The 22,928-nt window shown below is 46.2% G+C and overlaps 1 protein-coding gene across 3 annotated transcripts in view; it reads left to right on the top strand.

Moving 5' to 3' along the window:
* Camk1d (calcium/calmodulin dependent protein kinase ID) overlaps positions 1–22,928 on the top strand; it is a 490,150-nt gene that overhangs the window by 416,700 nt on the left and 50,522 nt on the right. For all 3 annotated transcript variants that reach the window (XM_004662370.2, XM_045134686.1, XM_012949634.2), the window contains exon 5: positions 3,100–3,226. In XM_004662370.2, coding sequence (XP_004662427.1) covers positions 3,100–3,226 — 127 coding nt within the window. The remainder of the gene's footprint in view (positions 1–3,099; positions 3,227–22,928) is intronic.

Genomic DNA, 22,928 nt, shown 5'->3' with positions numbered 1-22,928 from the left:
ATTCCCCTCACTTACCTTCTCTCTTCTCCTTTCCTCTCCCACTAAGACCTCCTCTTCCCATTAGATCCCCATCCAACTTCCACACCTTGCTTAAAATTTTTTAAATATTTAAATAATTTTTATTTATTTATTTGAGAGTGACAGAGAGAGACAGAGAATGGGTGCGCCAGGGCCTCCAGCCACTACAAACAAACCCCAGAAGCATGTGCCGCCTTGTGCATTTGGCTAACGTGGGTCCTGGAGAATCAAGCCTCGAACCAGGGTACTTAGGCTTCACAGGCAAGCGCTTAACAACTGAGCCATCTCTCCAGCCCTTGTTTAATTTTTTTTTTAAGTTTATTTTTATTTTAACCCACTGACTTAAATCATGTCAAGCTGGTTTATGCCCTGAGCAAAAATGTTGACAAGTTGGTTTTGCCAAGTTAACTTTTTTTCTTATAATAATTTTTCAAATACTTGGCTATAAACCTCCCTTTGACCTTGTCATACCACATCTGTAATTTTTAACAAGTGTTGAATGACTTTTCTCTTTAACATCAAAAGTGGAGGATAAGGAAGTTGATCAGATTTGAGGAGCCAGGGTTTTTCTTCAAAGTGACTCAGCTACTGGGCTTTACAGGTCTGGCTGGGGCAGGAGAAACACAGGAGGCCAAGGCCTTCTTCTTTTTTGTTGTTTGTTTGTTTTGTTTTTGTTTTTGTTTTTGTTTTGAGGTAGGGTTTCGCTGTAACCCAGGCTGACCTGGAATTCACTAATGTAGTCTTAGGGTGGCCTCAAGCTCTCAACGATCCTCCTACCTCTGCCTCCCGAGTGCTGGGATTAAAGGCGTGCGCCACCATGCCTGGCCCAAGGCCTTCTTTTGAAGAGGGCTCAGAAGACCCTGGCTAACATTTGGGCAAAGACAGTCATGGCTAATTCTCACAGTTTCTTCCTGGGAGAGATCTTACATCAGACCCCCCCACCCCCCCCACACACACATTTTCCCATCTCAGGTCTTTGCAAGGAAATGTCTCCCACTATTGAATATCTTGCCTGGGTGATTCTGATTCAGGCTAAGAACCACTTTTCTAAACAAGTATAGTCACTGTACATCCAACAAAACCAAACATGTCATGCCTGACTGGGAAGTGGTGTGGGACAGTAAGCTTCCGTGCCCTTATCTTCACGCTCCTCCTTTTTTTTTTTTTTTGGAAGTATTATGTGGAAGAGAGCCTAGAATATTTATTTTACTCAGTGAATCTTCAGAGTGGTTCTCACTGGGGGGACATTCCCAAACAAGAGTAGAGGTGATGTCCCTGACATCATCTTTCTCAGGGGCAGCATCATCTACCTAAGTTATTCAAAAAGAAAATAATAAATAACTAAATAATAAAAACGTAGTTTCCTCTTCCATGTTCAGGGTCTCAGCCCAGTACAGCAAGAATGAACTAGAGGCTGAGTCACCTTGGTATCCATAAGCACCCCTCTCACCGTTCTTTGCTAGGACAATGAGATTCCCAATTTCATGAGAAATGCCATGCACACAGTTCCCCATTGCCTCTGAAGTCCTTCTTCTATACCCAGCCACCAGTGCCATCTCCATGAAGACAGAGCTGGGCATTCAGGTGCACACCTATAAGCCCACATCTCGGGGGCCTATCAGGAGGATCATGACTTGTAGAGCAGTCCTGAGCTCCTAGGTACCTGTCTCAAAACAAACCTAGAAAAGCACAAAGATAGGAACGTAGGACTGGGCTGGAGAAGAAAGCCCTTTGCTAGGTGTGCACTGTTTGAGGTCTGCCCTGTGCTGTTTGGAGGGCCCAGTAATAAACCACTGCAGGGCTGGAGAGATGTTTTAGCAGTTAAGGTGCTTGCCTGCAAAGCTGAAGGACCCATGTTCAACTCTTCAGATCCCACGTAAGCCAGATGCACAAAGGTGAGGCAAGTGCAATGTTGCAAATGCCCAGTAGGTGGTGCAAGTGTCTGGAATTGATTGCAGCAGCTGAGGCCCTGGTACACCAATTCTCTCTGTGTCCCTCTCTCTCTAAAATAAAAAAAATTAAAAAAAAACACTGCAAGCTGCATCTTCCAACTCTGGCTTCATTCACATAAATTGGCCTTCTGCTGCCCAAGGAAGGGTGTGAGCAGGTGCCTGTGGACTCAGCAAGGTACTAAGTACAACCCCTCCACCAGAGCTTCTGGATATGATGGAGTGTTGCTGAAAGCAAAGAGAGAACCTTGCATTGTGGAAAAGGAAACACAAAGGGTTGCTGATCAACAAGGAACAATTGCAAAAGTGATTTTGTTTCCTGGTAATCTCGCTCCCCTTAGCCAAGAACTAAGTTGACAAGACCTTGGGGCATCAGCTTCTTAGATTACCTCAAAATATGGTCATCCTTGGGCTGGAGAGATGGCTTAGCAGTTAAGGCACTTGCCTGTGAAGACTAAGGACCCACGTTCAATTCTCCAGGTCCCACATAAGCCAGATGCACATGGTGGCACATGCATCTGGAGTTCATTTGCAGTGGCTTGAGGCCCTGGCATGCCCATTTTCCCACTCTCTCTTTCCCTCCCACCCTCTCTCTGTCTCTAATAAATAAATAAATGAGAATAAATAAATATATAAAAACTATGGTCATTCTTTTCAATAGACAAAAATGCTAGTAGTGGAGTAATATCAACTGAGTATCTAGTCATGACCAACACTCTATAGGGCCTTCCATGGCCTGTTTACTAATAAGCACAGCTTTAATTGCATCTATTCATGTAGACACCTTCTGTGTCTAAAATTCAAGGCTGTTTTTAATTGGGAGTAGATTTTCCAAATTGGTAGTCTCTCATAATTAAATCAGTTTTAAAGAGATCTAGATTTAGTTTATTTGTAGTCCTGAGGGTTGAACCCAGGTCCTCCTGCATGTTTAATAAGCACCCTTCAACTCAGCCATGTCCCAAACCCTCTTGTTACTTTTATGTAATGATACAGGGTCTTACTCTGTAGACCACGCTGGTCTTGAGTTCATGATCCTCCTGCCTCAGCCTCCCAGGTAGCTATGGTGACAGGCCTATGCCACCAGGATTGATTTATAATCTGTAAGGCTTTTTATCTTTTTTTTTTTTTCTAGCCTGAAAATCTCTTGTACTATAGTCAGGATGAGGAATCCAAGATAATGATCAGTGACTTTGGATTGTCAAAAATGGAAGGCAAAGGAGATGTGATGTCCACAGCGTGCGGAACCCCCGGCTATGTCGGTAAGAACAACGTCTGTGTGCACGTGTGTGTGTGTGTGTGTGTGTGTGTGTACATGTTAATGTATACTCATCTCTGTGTGCATGGGATGTGTCCTCCGTCATCCTCTTCCACCTTGTGAAGCATTTGACTCTTGTACATGGCCACAGCTACCTTCATTGCTCTTGAGGGAAAAATAAAAGTATTAAGAATACTACAGCAAGTTAGCAGTCAAGTGATCCCCCATGAAGCCTTTTAACAGTTGGCCAAAAATCCAGTTTGATTTGATTTGATTTGGTTTTAAGCCCAACTAGAGTCTGAGAACAGGTTGGGATAAATTCCCAGGTTCTAATACCCGAATTAGCATGTAAATCTGTTTTTTTGGATGACTCACAGTGAATCACAGATTACAGTAAGGTGCAGACACAATAAAACATTAAAGACATTGAGATAGCTGTAGCCACAGAGAAATAATTGGCATGAGGAATGTAGCTGTGACCATCATGAAGCCATTCTCTTGAGTTGGCTAACTTTGATCAGTGCTGGCAAAGCCAGGGATTATTAAAACTTTATCCTAAAATCATAACTGCAGATTCCCTGTGCTTAACATTAAAAATGCAGAGAAAACCATTGACAGCTCTGAACATGTCATTACTAAGATTCATCTTCTGTCCTCTTGGGAAGAGGACAAAGGCCACTGGAACTGTTTCAGTCAGCTGTTCATGACTATAACAAACATCTGAGACAGTCAGCTTATAAAATGGAAAGGTTATTTTTGCCTCACAGGAGGTGTTAGTCCATGACTGGCTGGCCTTGTTACTTTGTGACATGTGGCGAAGTGGCACATTGTGGTGACAGTGTGTGGCTAACGCATTTGCCTCATGGCTGGGACATCAAATAAAGAGGAAAAGCAAGGGGCTGTGGCACTAATATCCTTTCAAGGGTATGCCTGCAAAGACTGGAGGGTCTCTCAAGAGGCCCCACCCCAAAATGTCCTGCCACTTCCCAGAAGCACAGAGGCTAAGGACAACACCTTTACCATGTGAGCCTTTCAACAACTCTTACTCAGACCACAGTAGGAACCATTTGTGCATATTTTGAGACCTTTGTTGAAATTATCATATTTTTTTACTTACGTGAAGTGCCTACTGTTCTGGGCACGGAGAGTAAGGCAGTGGATGAAATAGCCACCCTGTCTGTCTTCATCGACTTCCAAGGTAGTGGGAACAATAGACTGCAAGCAAAGAAACAGACAGACAGCATTGTTTTATGTCATGATGTTCTGAGGAGAAAATAGGGCATGTGATGAGAGAGCAGTGAGGAGGCCATTAGGTCTGGGTCGAGAGGACCGGGGTCCGGGGAGTTAGAGAAGGAAGGGCATTCTGGGACGAGAGATCCCCTGTGCAGAAGCTAAAGGGAGGGAGGGAAGGAGAGCGAGAGTGAGCAGGCAAAAAGCAAGCTGGTGTGTATAAAGGGAGGGGGAAGTTATGTTGGGACATGGAGCCCAAAGCTGAGTTCTTCTCATGCAAACCCTGATGGTCTTTCTTCATGAGAACGATGTGTGTACCAGGCGTGGTGGCTCGCTCCTGTAATCCCAGCACGTGAGACACGCTGAGGCAGGAGGACAGTGAGTTTGAGGCCAATTTGGGTAACATAGTGAGACCTGAGAAGAGAGGAAGACAGACAGACAGACAGACAGAGAGAGAGACACTGGCAGAGAGAAAGGGGGATGGAAGGGAAGAGAGAGAGAGTCAGAACAGGATGGGAGCCTGGCTCCAGGAAGGAGAGAATTTCACAGCCAGCACAGTTCTTGTGAGTATTTGGGTCTAACTAGGCAGCATTTTCGGGCAGGCTGCAGAGAGCGGTCTCTAGCTAAGTCAGTGTGGAAGCACAAGAGCACTATGGGAAATTGCCAGTGGCCTTGGACTCACTTCCTGGCTCTTTAAGTCCTCTGATTTCCATGTCATGTCACAACTGTTCTGTCACAACTGTTTCATTTTCAAAGTAACTCACAGATGGGAAGAACCAAAGGTGTGTGTGGGGGGGGGGGGGGTCATGATGAGTAAAATAAAAGAAAGGAAAAGAGAAAAATATGGAGGAGAGAATTCACACAATGGCAAGTGGAATGAGGAGAAACTGAGGCTGGGGGGGGGGGCTGTTGCAGGTGGAACTCATTTTCCTAAGTCATGAATATGCTCAAGACAGAGGAATTGCTCTGAATGTGTGAGAGGCCCTTGCAGACCCTGATAGAGAGAGAGAGAGAAAGGAGGGGGGAAGCCAGCTGTCTCCTGCCCTAGGAAAGTGACCTGATGGTTGTAGGGATCACATGGACCCCCATCTGGGGTCTGTGGAATATCGGTTGTGACTGGAAGTGAGGAAGTGTACGAGTATGCTAGAAAAGAAATGTAAGTGTATGCAGTATGTGTGTGTGCGTGTGCGTGTGTGTGTGTGCAATTTCTCCCATGCTGTCCAAGCAACAGATGAAAACGAGTAAAACAAGCATATCCTCAGCTCTTTGGAAGATGAGGGGAGGGGCTCTAGGGATGGGGAGTCTTTTCCAGCCCCCCAGAATCACTGGGAAATGAGAAAGCCTGCTAGACCATGTTGCGAATTGTCATCCCTTAGTCTGAAAGGCTTTGCTTTTTCTAGTAAACTTCCTAGTTCCCAGACCCCTTTCTCCACATCATGAAAGTGCTGAACTTCAGGCAGTCGGGTTCTGTTTTTGATTCTGCACATGTGCGTGGTGCCCGTGTGTGTGTCCGTATATATGCATGCACGTAGAGGCCAGAGATGGATGGCAGAGGACTTCCTCAGTCACTCCAGTCTTAGAGATAGGGTCTCTCATTGAGCCTAGAGCTTATAGATTGGGCGAGACTGGCTAGTGAGGGCCAAGGATCCCCTGTCTCTGCCTCCCCAGTTCCGGGATTACAGGCACCAGCCACCATGCCCTGCATCTTACGTGGGTTCTGGGGATCCAAACTCAGCATAGCAAGCCCTTTCTCCACTGAGGCAGGCCAGGAAGGTGGCTTTTGAGCTGGACCTCAAATGCCCTGGCAGTGTCCTTATTGACATACGTGTTTCACTGTTCTCCTTTTTGGCTCAGCTGTTAGCCTCCCCGGGCCACCTCAGACAAAGCAGAGGTGTCTTGGGTCACATGCTGACAGGTGTCTAATCTGTGTCCTGCAGGTTGCAAGAGCGCACACGTGTTATTTTGTGTGACGTTGAAATGCTGTTGTCATCTGCAGCATTCACACTTGAGAACCCTGCCACAGAATTACAAGATATGCAAAAATAAGTATCCTAATGCTAAAAGTTTTGGATTCAGGGCTTGGCTGCGTCGGTAGCTGTCCTGGACGGACCACAGGCAGGGAGTTTATGCCTCTGCAAGCCAAGCCCTTGCTAGATTGATTCTTGCTCTTCTGCGTATGGGCAGAGCCCATGGAATGACTTTCCCTGCGTTTCTAAGCGGCCACTACTTGCATGTTTGTTTTGGTTTGCTGCTGTGAATCTCATGTGTCTGCAGTGTTTCAAAGTGGCTGCTCTAAAAGGAGATATAGCCAAGCGCTCCAGTCATTTTGTTATCACATTGCACCAGGGCTGACATTAATCTTCGTCTCTGCCCCCGTGAGTTTTATTCACTCAAGGATTGTGTCTTACTTATCTCTGCACAGATACGGGTCGGATTGTATAAAAGCATGAAGTTCACAGATAGCAGCAATTTCTTTCCTCTCCCTCTATCCCTTCAGCATACACGTATTGACTTATTGCCATGCCCTACATGCAGTATCTGGCGTTCACATATAAATAGGAATCAGCTCCAGCCTCTGACCTTGTAATGTTCACAGCGTGGTGGTAAGGCACAGAGGTGACTAAGTACAGTTAATAAAGCAGGGTGCCAAGCGTGGGGGCACACATCTGTCAACCCGCCACTCGGAAGGTGAGGCAGGATTGCAAGTTTGAAACCAACCTGGCTTACGCAGTGAACCCTATCTCAAAAACTACTTCTTTTATTTTTAAGGTATGCGCCACCACACCCTGACTTTTAAAATATATGTGTATATATTTTATTCATTCATTGAGAGAGAGAAAGGGGCAGAGAGAGAAAGAGAATGGGCACACCAGGGCTTCCAGCCACTGCAAACGAATTCCAGACACATGTGCCCCCATGTGCATCTGGCTTACATGGCTCCTGGAGGATCGAACCAGGATCCTTTGACTTTGCAGGCAAACACCTTAACCGCTAAGCCATCTCTCCAGCCCTCAAAAACTTCTTAAATGTATATGAAGTGCCCTATTACTCATCCACTCATTAACTATTTATTTGGTGCCTACCTTCTGTTTGAGAAACTCGAGCAGAATGAAGAATCAGTAGGAAGAAAGCCGGAAGCAGAAATCCTCGCCTTCCTGCTTCCTACTTACATTTGAACGGGGAGGATCAGAAGCAGATCACTGAGTCAGTTCATTCTGTGTTAGAGTGTAGGAGTGGCTATGGCAGAGATGCAGCACACGTGTGTGTATGTGTGTGTGCGCGTGCGTGCCCGCGCATGTGTGTATATAGGGGCTTAGTCTGGCAGCCTGTACTAAGAGGCTGGCAAGGGGGTAATTATTTTTTTACTTTGGAGAGAAAAAATGGGTTTAAACTCTTTTTAAGCCATACACACACACACACACACACACACACACACACACACACACACACGCACACTCTTTTCTCCCCTCACCCCTTCTCCTAGTTCCCTGGGGCCCTCCTCAGTGGGGTTTGGGATTCACTGTGGGGTCGTGAATGCCTCAATCAGTCCCTGTGGGACAGTGAGGGGACCATTTTTCAGGGTATTCCCACCCATTCTTTGTCTCTTACAGTCTTTCCAACCCTTCTTCCACAATGTTCCCTGAGCCATGACAGGCCTGTTGGCAGTCTGGTTTAGTGTTGGATTCTGTATAGTCTCTGGATTTCTGTGTTGATGGGTTTTGATTGATCACAGTCTCTGTCACCATCTCCCTAGAGCTGGTTGTCAGGCTAGCAGTAAGAGCAATATTCATGTCACCTCTTCCTCAGCAATTTCTCCTGGACTCTGGCGGATGTGGTAGTGGTGGTATGTCTCATGGTGGGCATTCTGCTATCTTTTTGTTGTATTTATGGATGTCAACTCTCCTCCATTTTCTCCATCTTCTATAAAACAAAACAGATTCTCCAACCAGAAGTGAGAGCAGCTTGGGTTAAAGGCTATATGCACAGTTATTTGAGAGACTTTTGGGTGTTCAAGGCCTCTGTTCTTCTCCAAAGAGTAGTAGGACCTTCTCTCTGAAGTCTGAGTTTCCTGACCTTGGGATTCTGACTTGGTTTCCAGGACCAGATATGAGTTCTCTCCCACTGTGTGGCCCTCATGTCCAATCAGGGGACAGCTGGTGACCTGTAGAGGCTGTGAGCCACTAGTGCACAAGTGTGTGCTTCTTGTCCTGCTGGTTCATCTGGTCATCTGTGGGTGTCCTGCTTATTCTGGCTGTTGGTGACGGTTGTCTTCCAGCAGCTCCCGTAGGGTTCTCCCGCACTATGAGGGCTAACCATGGGGGAGCTGGTTTCTCTTTTGGTTCCAGCATGGTATTCTGAACTTCTGTGACCACAGCCTGTGGTGTCTTCAGCAATAGGCTCTTACCTTCTAACTCTATCAGGTAATCAAGTGTTTTGGCATTGGCCTACATTGTTTTGGAGACCTCGTGGGTCTCCCTAGCCATCAGCTTAAACTCTGGATCACCCTGAGTGCTGTGATGACAGACATGTGCCGCCATGCCTGGCTGAGAAGGCAAAGAATATGTAGACAAGAAGGAGCTGGCCACGGTGTCACTTGGAGGACCACATTCTTAAGCACTCTAGGACAGAGGCCCCAAGGCAGAAGCCTATTAACAAATAGCAAAGCGTGATCAAAGGGGAGATGGATAGAAGATAATGCCCGATGGCACTGGGGAGATAGCTCAGTCAATGGAGTGCTTCCCTTGCAAGCATGAGGACCTTGGTTCGATCCCCAGCACTCATGTAAAAAAAGGCTAATTGTGGCAGCCTGTACCTGTAATCCCAGCTCTGGGAATGTGGAGACAGGTGGACCCCTGGACTTCACTGGCTAGGCAGTGTAACCTAATTGGCAAGCTCCAGGCCAGTGGGGGACTGTGACTCAAAGGAGGTAGATGACTCTAAGCAAAGCAATAAGTAAATTCATTTGGTATTAGATAGTAGTGAGTGCATCACTGGCCACAGTGTAGGTAAAGGCTGTATGTGTGTGAGGGGGGCGTGGCATAGTCTGAAAGCCCTTACTAAATAAAGTATTTTTTAGCCCTGTGGTTAAAAGGGTGGATAATTACTGAGGATTACACCTGAGGTTGGTCTCTGGCCCCTGTGTACACATGCACACACACAAACATAAACATATATGTCAACAAACAAAAAGCAAACGACGAGAGAAGCCCTGGTGCAGCAATTTTAGCTTTTCTTTGGGGTGATAGTTGGCCACCAGAACCTGTGAGTTCAGGGACTGGCTGATCTGGTTTCTGACAGGAAGCTGAGACATATGCTGGGATGTGAACCAGTAGCAGTGGGAATGCCAGGGGGGGAGAAGGGAGACCAGTAAAGAATGCTGGCACGGGCTGGCGAGAATTCGCACAGCTTGACCCAGTCAGGAGCAGTGAAAGTGGTATGAAGCTGTCCGTTTCCAAATATATTTCAAAGGCAACATTGTCAAGATTCTCCGAGAGCTTAAAGGTAGGGTTTAAAAGAAAGAGAGAAGCCAAGGGTTATTCCAATATTTCTTTGGCCTCGGTGCCTGCAAGGGTATGACCGCTTTTCCCTGAAGCCGAGCAGCCTGCAAACCCAGTAGGATGCAAAAGTTTGCAGTCGAGGAGTTTAGTGTGGCTTTTAAAAAAAAATTTTTTTTGTTGTTCATTTTTTATTTATTTATTTGAGAGAGAAAGACAGATCGAGGGAGAGAGAGAAAATGGGCACGCCAGGGCTTCCAGCCACTGCAAACGAACTCCAGACACGTGCGCCCCCTTGTGCATCTGGCTAATGTGGGACCTGGGGAACCGAGCCTCGAACCGGGGTCCTTAGGCTTCACAGGCAAGCGCTTAACCGCTAAGCCATCTCTCCAGCCCTAGTGTGGCTTCATTAAAGTTTTCTAGGTCACCATATTCTCATCAACCGATCCGGGTGCAATCTCATTTTATGCGTGCTGTACTAATGACGCCACACTTTTCGAACGTACGTGATTCACTAACACTGGATGTGCGGCCCACAGTGCCGTAGCTCAGGCCTGAACTCTGCATGGGAGGAAGGCACTGCACACCCTCGCTGTGTCTAGTGACAGCACCTGAGCGCTCTGCTCCCAGCCTGCCACAGCTTCACATTGAGAAAGAATCGTGTGGACGGCGAACAAGGGAAACCTTGCCTTCCCCAGTACCAGTGTGCACCTTTACAGCTGGAGACCAGACTTCTAAAGCGAGAAGCGTTGTGTGCTCTTTGCGAGCCATACGCCATTGGCATCATCATATTCAGCTGAACCGAGTTACTATTTTCATTTAAATGGGCTCTGTAGACCATGAAAAGCCCCTCTCCCCCACCTCCCACCAGGCACATGGTCTTAGACTCGCAGGGATCTGAGAAAAGTTTAGGATCCTAGGGATCTAAACACGTTGAACTTCATGTGCAGCAGCTGCCTGGATTTTACTTTGAAGGAAGCCGTGCCCTGTGTCGACACGGCACTTCACTGAGGGAAGGTTGCGGGCATCACTCCAGTCCTGGTTAGTGAGTTTCTGCTGCAGGGGGCCCAGGGGCCTGGTTCCGCCAATACCAGTACAACGTGGCAGGTGTGCAACGCACGGTGTGCACCTGGTGGCGTGTGTGTGACATAACGAGTGTATTTCGGAAACAGCTTGAGAACACAGCTGTGAGAGGGATCGTCAGTGGCTGGAATGACCAAGGGGAAACTCCCGGAGGAAGGAAGGTGGGCTCGGGCAGAAGGAACATCGCAGGGGTGCCACAAGCCAGGGGCAGAGCCGCCTTCTTCCAGCGCAGGCCACGATCTGCTGCTTGAGGTGCCTGGGAGATAGGAGTAGGGTCTTTGTCTTAGAGACAAGGCGCTTGCTGATCGCTGAGGAGAAATGATGGACCCATCGGGTATAAGTGCATTGCTCAAAGGAATATGGTCTCTGTCAGCGTGATAATGGCCTGGATGCAGAATCCATTGAATTCAGTCAAGTGCTACATTCCCCTTGTTGGCGCCATGATAAGGCAAAAGTCAGAGCTCAGAAATTTAATGAATTGCATGGCCTGTTCTGTTGCATTAATTAAAATACCCAAATAACTCTCTTGAGTCACTTAGACATAGTAAGTGACAGAATTCATCCATTCAATCCTATAACTGGTTAAAAAAAAAAAAAAACAGAAATATGGCTGGAGAGATGGTTTAGTGGTTAAGACACTTGCTTGTAAAGTCAAGGGACCCAGGTTCAATGCCCCAGGCCCCATGTAAAGCCAGATGCACAAGGTGATGCATGCATCTGGAGTTTGTTTGCGGTGGCTGGAGGCCCTGTTGTGCCCATTCTCTCTCTCTCTCTCTCCCTACCTATTTCTCTCTCTTTCTCTCAAATAAATAAATATAAAATAATAAACCAGAAGTAACAAATATGCTCATATTTGGTAGAGGAAAGCCTGTGGATTTTTTTGTTTTGTTTTCTTGACTTTTATTAGTATATTAATTATGTATGGTGGGTTTAGTTATGACATTTTCATATATGCATGTAATGTGTTGGGATTATATTCTCCTGCTACTCTTTTTTTGTAACTCTCCCACTCCCGTGGAGCCCCTTCCTCTACTTTCTGATAGATAATTTTGATAGGAAGAACCGTGGGAGAGCAGGCTGTTTCCATAAGAGGCTGCTGAGACAATCGCCCTTTTAGAATTAAAAAGCTTCAGCAAAGCTTTATTGGGAGATCTGCAATACCACGCAAAGGCACAATGATGAAGGAAAGCGTCTTGCTTATTTTGGGTTTGGGGGAAGGAGGTTTCCTGCAAGAGGATGTGTTAAGAGGGGTGTTTACAGAGCATGGACATCTTACCAATAACGCTGCAGTGTACACATTGGTATGGTTGCTCAGATTCTGTGATCAGAATTAGGTCTCCTGGTTTCAGAAAGGCACTTAACTTCAAACTTGGTCTGTGGATCAGGTGGCCAAGTGTCTCTCAGCAGAGGTCCGGTGTTGTTCTTTTCCTGCTGGGGTGGAGGGAGGGTTCAGGAATCCCATGCCACTGCAGACAGAGAGAGGAGGCTGGTCATGGTCGTGGTAGCTTTACATATAGTATCATAGTTTTGATTAAAGCAAAAGTTTTTTTTTTTTTTTCCCTTGAGTCCTGAGTAATGATCACTGAAGGATTTCATTCATAGCAAACAGCAGCTGTTTAACAGCTGGGTGTGGCTTGAAAAGGGAAAGAGCTTTGTCACGTGGGCTCATGGTTCTGTTTATAAGCAGAAATACATGAGCAAAGCTTTAGCTTATAGCCGATCTTGAGTCCCTGCGGTGATCGGGGAAGGAGCCATCCCAGCCTCCTTCCAGAACTTAACTTCAGCGTTGCTGGCCCAGCCGCGGCAGGCGCCTTTAGTCTATTTCTGTCTTAACTTGCCGAAAATAGTTTAAACATGTCTGGGCTTGCTCTCCTTTAAACGAAGCTACAAAACAGTTGGTCAGCATGGTCAGAAAATCCCTCCCCGCCCTCACCCAGTTAGATGGATGCCCTTTATTCAGGGATCACCACATTTTTGGAACTTGGTGTAAAACATGAGATTGGGGGAAGCTTCTGGAAATCAGAAGTGCGAATTGGCACAAGGTTAACATCACAACCACCGTCCTCAAGGTGACCCCGCCACCCTCTTACACTAGCTCTCATTTGGTCGTACATAAACATGCTATGCAATGGATCCCCTGTGATTTTTTTTTTTTTCCATTAGTAGGACTCAAACCCAGGGCCTCATGGTGATAGGGAAGTACTCTTCCCCAGAGCTGTTTTCCAAACCGCACCTCCCACAGCAGTTTTTTTTAATTTTTACATTTTTCTGTAGAGGTGATATCCACCTGCCAAGGATACAGACAACCATTTGTTTCCATCTTCACTCACACAGGCAGAAGTAGGATTCAGTCGATGGGCATCACTCACTTCTGCCCTCTCCAGCACCGGGGTCCTCGCCATTCATCTCTCCTGAGAGCTCGTCTGTGCCCAAGACTGTCACCTTCCCTCTGCACCCTGGAGCATGGCACGCTGCTTTCCTCCAGAGGGAAGGAGGGAGCTCTGCGCTTTGCTTCTTGCCTGGTGTCTCGCTTTAGCTCCTCATCCCCCGACGGGAAGCCTCGTGTCTCCCTCCTCTTCTCGGGCAGTCCTTGTTGAGACCAGAGGTTAGGTAGCTGGTAACTTGTCATGCAGAGCAGCCAGAGGCAAATGGCCTGATGATAATTTCCTCTTCCTTTCAGCAGCCACTCAGTAACAGGCTGCTGCAAATATTTCCACCTATGCAGCCCCACCCCCGCTGCAGGAGGACAGGACGCCTGATGAGGGCTGTTTGATGAGCCCTGGAAGGAGTGAACGTAGACAGAAAGCCGACCGTAGAATGTAAACGCAGTAAGCCCAGCTCTGCTCTGCGGTGCATGTATGATCGTATTAAATCACTCTTTCTTGGCGGCATATGCTGGTGATTAAATCCAGCGTCTCCCACATACTGGGCCAGCACTTTACCTGTGGGCTCTAACACTAGACCTAGATCATCCCTTCCGAAATCACCGTCTGCATATGTGTGAGAGACGGAGCACACAGGTCATGGGGCGTGCATGGAGTCAGAGAACAACTTTTGGGTGTTGGTCTCTCCTTCCACGCTGGTCTCCCATTCACCATCCTGTTTCCAGGCTAGGGGGCCTGTGGGATTCCTGCAGGTTCTCTTGTCTCTGTCCCCTTGCCCCATCTGTGCGCTGGGATTAAGGACACGAGTAACTAGGGATTTTGCCTGCGTCTTTGTTTTTTCAAGGTAGAGTCTCCCTCTAGTCCAGGCTGACCTGGAACTCACTCTGCAGTCCAAGACTGGCCTCAAACTCATGGTAATTCTCCCTCTGCCTCCTGAGTGCTGGGATTAAAGGCACATGCCAACATGCCCCACACCCTACGAACACTGGTGATATGGTGTCTGCCTTTTTGTCTGGAAACACCATCTAAGCTCAGGCACTCACAGGTGCAAGACTTTTTCTACTGAACCTTCTCCCCCAGTCCCTAAATCACTCTATTAAAAAAAAAAGATATTCATATACATGTTTGTTTACTTGAGATAGAGAGACATAGAGAATGGGCTCACTAGGGCCTCTAGCCACTGCAAACAAACTCCAGATGCATATGCCACTTTGTGCATCTGGCATTACATGGATACTGAGGAATCAATCCTGGGTCCTTTGGCCTTGCAGATAAGCATTTTAACCACTAAACTATCTTTCCAACCCCCTAAATCATTCTCAATGCAGTGGTTTGAAGGCAGTTTGCATCCTTCTGGGAGTTCTTGGTGACTTCTCAACATATGAAACTGGGGTGAAATTCGGTTTTTAATCCGGTGCCACGGATAGCAGCATTTTATAGCTTACTCTTTTTTCCTCTGTGATGACTAAAACAAAATATTGGAATGGCTATAGCAGTCATTATTCATTTTGAAGCATCAGTTCTTGTCATATTTCAAAACAGCAGATAAGCTTTCCAACCTAGCATTCATCATACGTGCCAGTCAAACAAGAAAGGGAAAGGGTGGGAGGTACCTGGAAAACCTGTAAGCTTTTGCAGCGCAGTTACATGTTGCCACGTTGCTCATAAAATTCCTGACTCAGACTTCCTCGAGCCCACCGAATCCCAAGGTGCTCCCGTATTTAAAGCTCTTACTCCACCCCCAGCCTCACTTTCCACTCCCGCCCATTCCTTCGCCTCCTCCACCCGTCAGCCGCACTCTGGCCTCAGTAGCATTTGAGCAGTGATCCCAGCTCAGCCTCTGCTCTCAGGACAAGCCAGGGAAGTGTTCTCATGGGGACTTTTCATGCCTGTGGTCAAATTCAGGAGGCTTCTAGGGACAGCCGAGGGAGCCCTTTAGCTGTATATTTTTAGTAAATTAGAGCTCTAAGTCGAGGATGACAAACAGCCAAGGAATCCACACCAACTTAGAGTCCAGAGCCATCCTGAGAATCTTCCCCTCCTCTGAGACTTCAGGAACGTAGAAGACAACAGGCAAGGAACAATCCTGAGTTTTTTGTTGTTGTTGTTGTTGTTGTGTTTTTTACTTTAGTTTTGGTTTGAGTTTCTAGTGGAGGAAAGGTTGTATGTTTGGATGTCTTCTCCCTTTTCAGACAGGGCCTCTCTCTATATAGCTCAGGTTAAGTTCAATCTTTTTTCAATTTATTTTTCAGGAGAGAGACAGACAGAGAGAGACAGAGAGGGAGAGAATTGGCATGCTAGGGCCTCAGCCACTGAAATTGAATTCCAGACGCTTGCACCACCTAGTGGGCATGTGAGACCTTGCATGTGCCTTATCTTTGTGTATGGCTAACAAGATCTGAAGAGTCAAACATAGGTCCATAGGCTTCTCAGGCAAGCACCTTGACTGCTGAGCCATCTCTCCAGCCCTTAAGCTCAATCTTTTTTTCTTTTTTTCAAGGTAGGGTCTCACTCTAGTCCAAGCTGACCTGGATTTCACTCTGTAGTCTCAGGGTAGCCTTGAACTGATGGCAATCTTCCTACCTCTGCCTCCCGAGTGCTGGGATTAAGGGCGTGCACCACCACACCTGGCCCCTAAACTCACTTTTAATTTAATTTAATCCTTCTACCTCAGTGGAATCTATAGGCATGCACTTCCATTCCTCGCTCAGCTGTATTTCATTTGTCCACAGTCTTGATTCTGATATTCTAAACATATGAAGCAATAAATGTTTATTAAGGTCTTCACAGGGCATGCCTCCACTTTTTGTTAACCCCTGCTGTTGAAAATTCTCTTGTAAGGCAGAAAACCTGACTAAGAATATCACCTTGTTGTGAGAAAGTCCTTCCCAAGGCTGTATTCTCCCCTGAAATGTCTGCCTGAATTTTCTTTCCTTGATACCCAGAGTCTTAATTTATCATCTCTGCACATGCCACTGCCATCTTTCCTGTTGTTTAAAAGAAATCTTCACTGGTTCAGTGGGTAGAGTGCTTACCCAGTGTGCACAGAGCCCTGGTTTGACCCTCAGAACTCATGAGTCAGGTGTGGTGGCACATCCTATAAGCCTGTCATCCAAGTTCTCAAGAGGCGGAAGCAGGAAGATCACAAGCTCAATGTCATTCTTGCCTTCATAGTAGCTGGAGGCCTTCCCTGGGACACATGACCCCCTCTCAAAAATAAAGTGAAATTAAAAAAAAAGATAAACGACATCTTCTTGCCACCTCTTCTATATGCATTGTCACTAACACTTTGAAAAACTTCTGTAGTCTTGGGCTGTTTCCCTTCATCTACCAGTAAAGGAGTAGTTTCTCCTCACACCTTCCTGAAGGACTCCGAAAACATTTGTAACCCAAAAGTCTTTCTGGTCTTTCTGGACTCACATGTCCCATGATAATCCTTACAAAGAGGAATCACAGGCAGCTCTTCCATTGACTCCAAGTTCTCTTCCACAGAGTATCACTTCAGGACAAAGTTACAGGTACCTGGAGGACAGGAAACTGAGGTGTGAGCAGATAATACATTCTCTAGGATGTAATGACACAGAGCTCAGTTTATAAATCTATTCTGTTTACTGCAGAAACAGAAAGCATATAAGGATTTGTTTTTATTTGAAATGAGGTCTCAGGTGGTATAGTCGGGCCTTGAACTTGTTATGTAGATGAGGATGACCTTGAACTTCTGATTCTCCTGCCTCTGCCTCCTAAGTGCTAGGGTTACAGGCATGGTGCACCAGAGCTTTATTACGAGTAATTTAAGAACTGTATTCAGAGTAGGCTTGAGTTTATCGCTACACCCTCTTCTGCACTTGGAGATCTTGTCTGTTTTCGGTTCTTCTTGGGAAGGTAGCTGCCGTGGTTGGCAGTCAGTGGCTTTTGCGGCTTGTATCTGAGTGGAGCACCCAGCAGAATAGAAAGGAGAGGGAGGAGGAGAGAGGAGGAGAGGGGAGGCGAGGAGAGCAGACAGAGGAGGGGAACACCTTTTCCTCTGAGGCAGGGCCAGGGTCTGCTTCTTCATGCCATAGAGCCAGGGCACAGCCCGGGGGAGGCACTTTGGCAGCCAGTGATGAAATGGCTGTGTAAAGAGGGCATGCATCTCAGCCCCCCACCTGGTTCGGGACCATTGCTTTGATCTTCCCAATGGCTCCCTCCTGTCCATCACTGTCTGAGGTGATCAGTCTGACGGCTCAAGCATGAACCTGCGAATAAGATGAGGGCTTTGCAGAAACTGCTCTTGGGCACATCTTGGAATGTTCCGGAAAGGGAAAAATTCCTTTTCGACTTTATGAGTACATGAAGATTGATTTCTGTGCCCACCCTCACAGGGCAGCTGCTCTCTCAGCTTTCAGTTCCACTTGGTTAAACCTTTTTCTTGCCTCCACTTCAAGAAGGAAAATCAGCAATTAAATTGTTTTAAAAGCAAGATGAAAGGTTCCTGAAATTCTTTTTTGCTGCCTCAAATCCCTGGACCCTTGCCCTCTACCAGGAATACGTGTCCTAAATCAATATAAAATAGCATGGCTTATAGAAGATATTTACCACACAGTGGAATTTTCCATATGCACGTTGGTAGTCTCACAGTAATAAATCCAGTTGTGTTAAATCCTAGACCATTTTCTAAAGAGCGTGAGGTGCGCTTAAACATCTAGAGGACCACATGGTGAACTTGGATGGCTTGGGGGATGTTCTGCTCTGGGATGCATGGTTCATATCACATCGAGATGAACGTTAATTTACTACAGTTAGCTAGACAACTTTCCAGAAGGAACAGCACGGAAAGCTGAATTAGTAGCATCTGAATCTGAAATGGAGGAGGTTCTCAGCAGTCATATAACAACATATAACATATATCACAACATGTATATCACCGCCTGCCAGCCCTAAAAGAAGCAATTCTGAAAGCCCATTGAGAAAGAGGTGTTTTCTTGTTTGCTTTTGTTCATTAAACAAACAAAAAAACAAGAATGGCCTAAGTGACAAATGTCGACATGCAGAGAATTAAGACCAGTTTGTTTCTTTATTAATCTTTTTTTTTTTTTTCCTGTACAGCAAAGGAAACTGCCATTCAAATTAAGTGACAGCCTTCTTTTCCAGGTATCTAGATGACAGTAAGTTAATACCTAGAATAAGCAAAGAACTCAAAAAATTAATACCAAGAAAATAAACAGCCCAATCAAAAAGTTGGCTCTAGAACTTAACAGGAAGTCCTCAACAGAAGAAATTAAAATGGCTAATTTTTTTTTTAATGTTCAATGTCTTTGCCTAGCAGGGAAATGCAAATTAAAACTCACTTGAATTCGTCTCACTTCAGTCAGAATGGCATCCATCAAGAAAACAAATGGGCCGGGCGTGGTGGCCCACACCTTTAATCCCAGCACTCGGGAGGCAGAGGTAGGAGAATTGTCGTAAATTTGAGGCCATTCTGAGACTCCATAGTGAATTCCAGATCAGCCTGGGCTACAGTGAGACCCTACCTCAAAAAACAAAAAACAAACAAACAACAAAAAAAACCAAATGATTGACAAATACTAGAGAGGATTCACTGTTGTTGGGAGTGTAAATTGCTTCAGTCTCTATGGAGGTTCCTACTGAATGACCCAGCTATGGCACTGTTAGGCTTTTACTGAAAGGACTGGTTATCCTCATGTAAAGATACTTGCAGGCTAGAGAGATTGCTTGGTGGTTAAGGAGCTTGCCACCAAAGCCTGAGGACCCCGGTTTGAATCTCCAGATCCCACATAAGCTAGACACACAAAGGTGAGGCAAGCACAAAGTGGCACATGCCCACTAGGTGGCGCAAGCATCTGATGTTCAATTGCAGTGGCTGAGGCCCTGACACCCCAATTCTCTCTCTACACTAAAAAATAAAAATAAAAGTAAGGGGGCTGGATGGATGGCTTAGCAGTTAAGGCATTTGTCTGCAAAGCAATAAGACCCAGGTTTGATTCCCCAGGACCCATGTTAGCCAGATGCACAAGGGGGAGCACGTGTCTAGAGTTCGTTTGCAGTGGCTGGAGGCCCTGGCACACCCATTCCCTCTCTCTCTCTTTCTCCCTGTTTTTCTCTATCAAATAAATAAATAAAAATAAAATATTTTTAAAATTAAAATAATAAAAATTAAAAAGATAACTTCACATCTATGTTTGTAGCTGCCTTATTCATAATAGCTAGGAAATGGAACCCACCTAGATGTCCATCAGTTTATGAATAGATAATAAAAATATAATATGAATACACAAGGGAATTTTATTCAGCTGTAAAAAAAACATGAAATTATGAAATTTGCAGGAAAATGAATAGAACTAGAAAATGTGATACTGAGTGAAGTAACCCAGACAGAAAGTTCTCTCTCCTCTATTCCCCAAATTCCTGACAGAAACCATTTGCTCATGAGAAGATAACTGGTCAGTCTTGCTTTTCCCTTATACAAGTACTTCCCAATAAATAGTTGTTGGCATTCCAAAATCCATTTATCTATCTTTTCTCTCCTTTTTTTCCCCTTCCTTCCTTCCTTCACCCCTCTTGGACAGTGTGGTAGTTTGAATGAATGACCCCCAATGTATTCAGGATTTTATTAAAGGTTGTAAGTTAGATCTCTAGTGGCCTGGATGGGGGAGGTGTCACTGGGCAGATCCTAAGGTCCAGCTCTAAGATGTGTATAGGGGTGAATTTGGAATTTCACTCTAAAGATATACAAAGTGCCTGAGCTTTGCCTGGGGCTCCTAAAGTGTGCTTGCTTATGATTGCTTTTGGCCTTTTTTTCTCTCTCTCACTTGCTCTCCCTTTTCCTCTCCTTAATCCTGTAAGAGGATCCAACTTCTTCTGCCACTATGGAACTTCCCCTGGATCTTTAAACTCAATAAACTTCCCTCCTGTCATAACTGTGCCTGGTTTGGAACTTCATCCCAGCAACCTGAGCTATTACAGACAGGATCTCTCCCTTTGCAGCCCAGCCTGCCCTGGAACTCTGTGTAGCCCAAGCTAGCCGCAGATTCACAGCAGTCATCCCTCAACTTCTTCTTGAGGGCTGAGATTATAGGCCTGGGTCACCTCATCTGGATTATTTCATTATATTTCTCTCCCCGCATTTGCTTCCGAATCCAATTAAGAACCTTCCCAGAGGTAAATGGTTGATTCACTTCCAGTTGGCTAAAAATTCCTTGGGTTTTGTTGTCAGTATAGCCCAATAAGACACAGCCCCAAGAAGAGCAAGAACAGTTTGCCACAAACACATCTTCCTGATAATTCATTAATAACTCAGAGCTTTCCCCTAACATGCATGTTCCCATTGCAAATCAGAATGCTTCTCCAACCCTATGTTCCATATGATACACTTATCATTTAAGCAGAATCTCGTAACATAGAAAGTAATTATAGTGAGTACACAGCTTCAATAATGTGATCATAGCAAAGAGCCCTGCAAACATGGGACCTGAGTTCCCATGTTGAAAACATCAACCCATGTAGTGCTTTGTGATCCCTGTGCTGGGGAGCCAGAGGCAAGCGGATCCCTGGGGCTCACTGGCCAGCCAGTCAAGACTAACCGATGACCTGCAGGCCAATGAGAGACTTTCTCAAAAGAAAAGGTGAACAGCCAGGAGTGGTGGCACACGCCTTTAATCCCAGCACTCGGGAGGCAGAGGTAGGAGGATCGCCGTGAGTTCAAGGCCACCTTGAGACTACACAGTTAATTCCAGGTCAGCCTGGACCAGAATGAGACCCTACCTCGAAAAACCAAAAAAAAAAAAAAAAAAAAAAAAAAAAAGGTGAACAGCGGGAGGAACCAGACCCGGGATTGTTCTCTGACCTCCTCATGCATGAACATGAACACGCATGTGCATGCACACATACACACAGGCACAGCATCTGAATATCTTAAGTTATGTCAGTCAGCCATGTGCCTTTCATGTCTTGGCAGTGCCTTGCATAACTGCCCAGGATGGTGGCGGCTTTGCCACTGATAGCAAAATGTGGCTACCCCTAGCACCGTCCTGTTTCTACAATGTGAGGGGAAGGGTGTTTTTAAAAACTTCTCCTAAGCCGGGCGTGGTGGCGCACGCCTTTAATCCCAGCACTCGGGAGGCAGAGGTAGGAGGATCATTGTGAGTTCAAGGCCACCCTGAGACTACATAGTTGAGTTCCAGGTCAGCCTGGGCTAGAGTGAAACCCTACCTTGAAAAAAAAAAAAAAAAAAACTTCTCCTGTCCACAGTCCAAGGTGTCAGACAACCATGGGGGTGGAGAGAAAGAGAGCAGATGGTGGGAGTTCTTCTCCAGTGCGATGCCTGCCTTGCAAGGGCTGTGACCTCTTATCCTTACATCTTGCCATACATCTTGGCTCAGGACATCAGCCCAGTCTTTGCTTGTAGACGATGGAAGCAGCTGCCATCAGTACCAATAGCTTTTTTTTTTTTCTCTGTCCTTCTTCCCTGTGCCATTGTCCCTTGCTGCGGGACATGAGTTTGTGCTGTGTCTTGTGCTCGCTCTGTATTTTAGTACCACGTGACTCCTGGGTCACTGGGCGGCTGTGGCCAGATTGCCGTCCCTCTCGCTGTGGATTTCTGCGACAGGACAGGACAGGACATCTACATGCCAGCTGGGTTCTGCACTCTCTTACATCTGAGTCAGCTCTGCGGGAGAATTAGTTGGCAGAGAACTAGTGCCCCGCATGCCCCTGATGAACTTTTCACCGGGCCTCAAGGACCACCCTAGAGACGCAGTCCCTTCAAACGCCATCTGTGCCTGTGTGACCGCTCAGACAGTTTCCCTAATCAGAGAGACATGTGCTGTGGTAAGTGACTCCCCTTTGCCAGTTCCCATAGCAGAGGAGCTTGGGAAACATGCTCTTAGCTGCTAATGGGGAAGGCACGTGAAGGCAGCTGGCTGCCCGCTCCCCGAGGGTTACTGCAGTAGGTGAGTGACCTCGTGTCGTGCGTCTGTGTCCCCTTTTGCTACTGGGCTGTGGACAAACATAGCAAAGAAAGGATGTACAAGTGAATTTCCTTTGCTCTTACTAAAAAATATTCTGATATTTGGACTATCTAGGACTGAAGTGTAATATTAGATTTGGGTGACCCATGGATGAGTCCGCAGTGTCCCCATCAGATGTTCAGCAGGGCTTGGTAGGAATCTTCCTATTATTGCTCAACAAGATATTTATATTGAATAGAATGAAATGGAGGATCTCTTTAATGGATTTGCTGGGCTTTTATTTGTGTGTGTGTGTGTGTGTGCGTGTGCGTGTGTGTGTGTGTGTGTGTGTGTGTGTGTGTGTGTGTACATGATGTATATGTGTGTGCAGGTCCGAGGACATCCCAGGCTGACCTGGAATTCACTATGGAGTCTCAGGGTGGCCTCGAACTCACAATCCTCCCACCTCTGCCTCCCGAGTGCCGGGATTAAAGGCGTGCGCCACCACGCCCGGCTCCACCCTTTTCTTGAGACAAGGGCTCTCACTGGCCTGGAGCTCACCAAGTCAG

This window comes from Jaculus jaculus, chromosome 15 (assembly GCF_020740685.1).
Source record: "Jaculus jaculus isolate mJacJac1 chromosome 15, mJacJac1.mat.Y.cur, whole genome shotgun sequence".
In the NCBI taxonomy this organism is placed as follows: Eukaryota; Metazoa; Chordata; class Mammalia; order Rodentia; family Dipodidae; genus Jaculus; species Jaculus jaculus.
This window is presented reverse-complemented; position numbering and strand designations above follow the sequence as displayed.